The sequence below is a fragment of the Mus caroli genome, chromosome 9, assembly GCF_900094665.2.
Source record: "Mus caroli chromosome 9, CAROLI_EIJ_v1.1, whole genome shotgun sequence".
Classification (NCBI taxonomy): Eukaryota; Metazoa; Chordata; class Mammalia; order Rodentia; family Muridae; genus Mus; species Mus caroli.
Window position 1 is genome coordinate 76554826 of NC_034578.1, and position 1930 is coordinate 76556755.

At 41.6% G+C, this 1930-nt stretch overlaps 1 protein-coding gene across 3 annotated transcripts in view; it reads right to left on the reverse strand.

The window, feature by feature from the left end:
- The window catches only part of Col12a1 (collagen type XII alpha 1 chain), a 119874-nt gene that overhangs the window by 20501 nt on the left and 97443 nt on the right, over positions 1–1930 (reverse strand). For all 3 annotated transcript variants that reach the window (XM_021172385.2, XM_021172383.2, XM_029481914.1), the window contains exon 52: positions 1327–1476. In XM_021172385.2, coding sequence (XP_021028044.1) covers positions 1327–1476 — 150 coding nt within the window. The remainder of the gene's footprint in view (positions 1–1326; positions 1477–1930) is intronic.

Genomic DNA, 1930 nt, shown 5'->3' on the forward strand with positions numbered 1-1930 from the left:
ATCCCAAGTGCTGGGATTAAAGGTGTGCGCCACCACTGCCCGGCAAAATAGACTAATAATTTTTAAGGCCCTCAACTGAGCTATTTCAGTGAAGCATATGCCTGTCTTTTTAGAATTTAAAAGGAAACTGTTTTAACAAAAGGAAAAATACTGTCTAGATGCAGCCATTCTTTGAAAAATCTGATGATCTCTTCTTTCCTGGAGCCAAAAGCTACCATATAGGCTACTGGGGGAAAAAAGACATTGACATCTTACGCTGATATCAACTCTACAATCTACAATACTTTCTTCAGTAGAGGGAATTCAAACTGTAAACCTAGTCAAAAACCCATGACTGAGGAGGTCTTAAGCCCTAGGGGTGAGCTTAATACGGTTCTTAAGTTGTCATGGTAATAATCTGCCTTCTAAATATTTATAGACAAATACTATCCCCAGCTTTAATCAGAGAAGTTTCTCTTTGCAACGAATGGCAGTGAATGCAGAGACACATGGCTGCTGAAGGCGCTCAGAATACGTGATGGGGAGCACTCAGTCCTGAGCGGAAGATTTAGGCCACCCNCCCCCCCCCCACCCACCCCCGCCCCCCAGGGTCTCCTTCTATGGCCTCCTCCATGGCCCAGGAAAAATTGCAGAAGAGGGAGTGGAAAGAATGTGAGACCTAGAAGACAGGGATAAGAGCTAGGAAATGTCCTCTGAGTATCACACAGCCAATGCAGTCAAGTCACCATGACTATGGCTGTTTGCAACTGGCCTGCATATCAATCAGGGATCAGCAAGAGAGTCATGTGGCCCTGCCTCTCCCTGTTGAACTACTAGCTACTGATAAATGTTGGGAGAAGGGAAGGCATGTTCTTCAGTTATGTAACCCCTGATGAGTCCAACAGACACCAGTGACTAGTTCCAAACTATGGTCACATAGCCAATCCTGATTAAACTCAATGCCCCTTCTTCCCCCTATGCCTAAAAAGTGAATGTACAAATTCAGGCTAACAATTATTTTGGGGGAAAAAAATATCATGATCTTGCTGGGTATGTAAGCAGTTATCTGTCTTGTTTCTTTCCAGCATGACCTTGTTTGAAAAGATTACATGATGTTTCTTGGTGCCTGGGTGTCTTATTGTGACTGCAGTAGTAAAAAGGTATGTTATCATATTCTCTCAGTAGCACATTTTCTGAATGTAACTTTCCACACTTTCAAACTCACTAACAAATTAAAACTCACTGAGGGAAAAAAAAAAAGCAAATAAAATTGGCTGATTTAGAGGACACCATGTCAACCTTACCATAAGGCACTAAGCAGCAAAGGCCTCGCAGGGCTTTACTTACCGTGGCTGACTTCCTCTCTCCTTTAAGAAGTTTTCCAAGAATTTCGTAGCCATCAGTTGTTATATTTCCAGCTTCTTTGATGTCTTTTTCTATAATTTCATAGCAGTCAATATAAATCTTAACACTCTTTGAGGTCACTACAATATGGACCTAAAAAGATAATTAATCTTCATTATAAAATTTCTCTCAAAAAAACAAGCTGACTTCTGCATTACTTTATACCAATTCTTTATAAATTGTTTCTTTTTTACTTATTCTACTCTCATACAATACATCAAGACTGCAGTTTCTCTTCCCTCTACTCCCAGTTTTCCCCCAACCTCCCCTCCCTAGCCCCAGATTGATTACAAAACCTGTTTCTTAAACCATTTTATCCCAAGTCAAGAGTCTTGGGTTAAGGCCCCCAATGGAGGAGCTAGAGAAAGTACCCAAGGAGCTAAANGGAACTGCAACCACATAGGTGGATCATTATTATGAACTAACCAGTACCCCAGAGCTCTTGTCTCTAGCTGCATTTGTATCAAAAGATGGCCTAATCGGCCATCACTGGAAAGAGAGGCCCATTGGACTTGCCAACTTTATATGCCCCAGTACAGGGGAATGC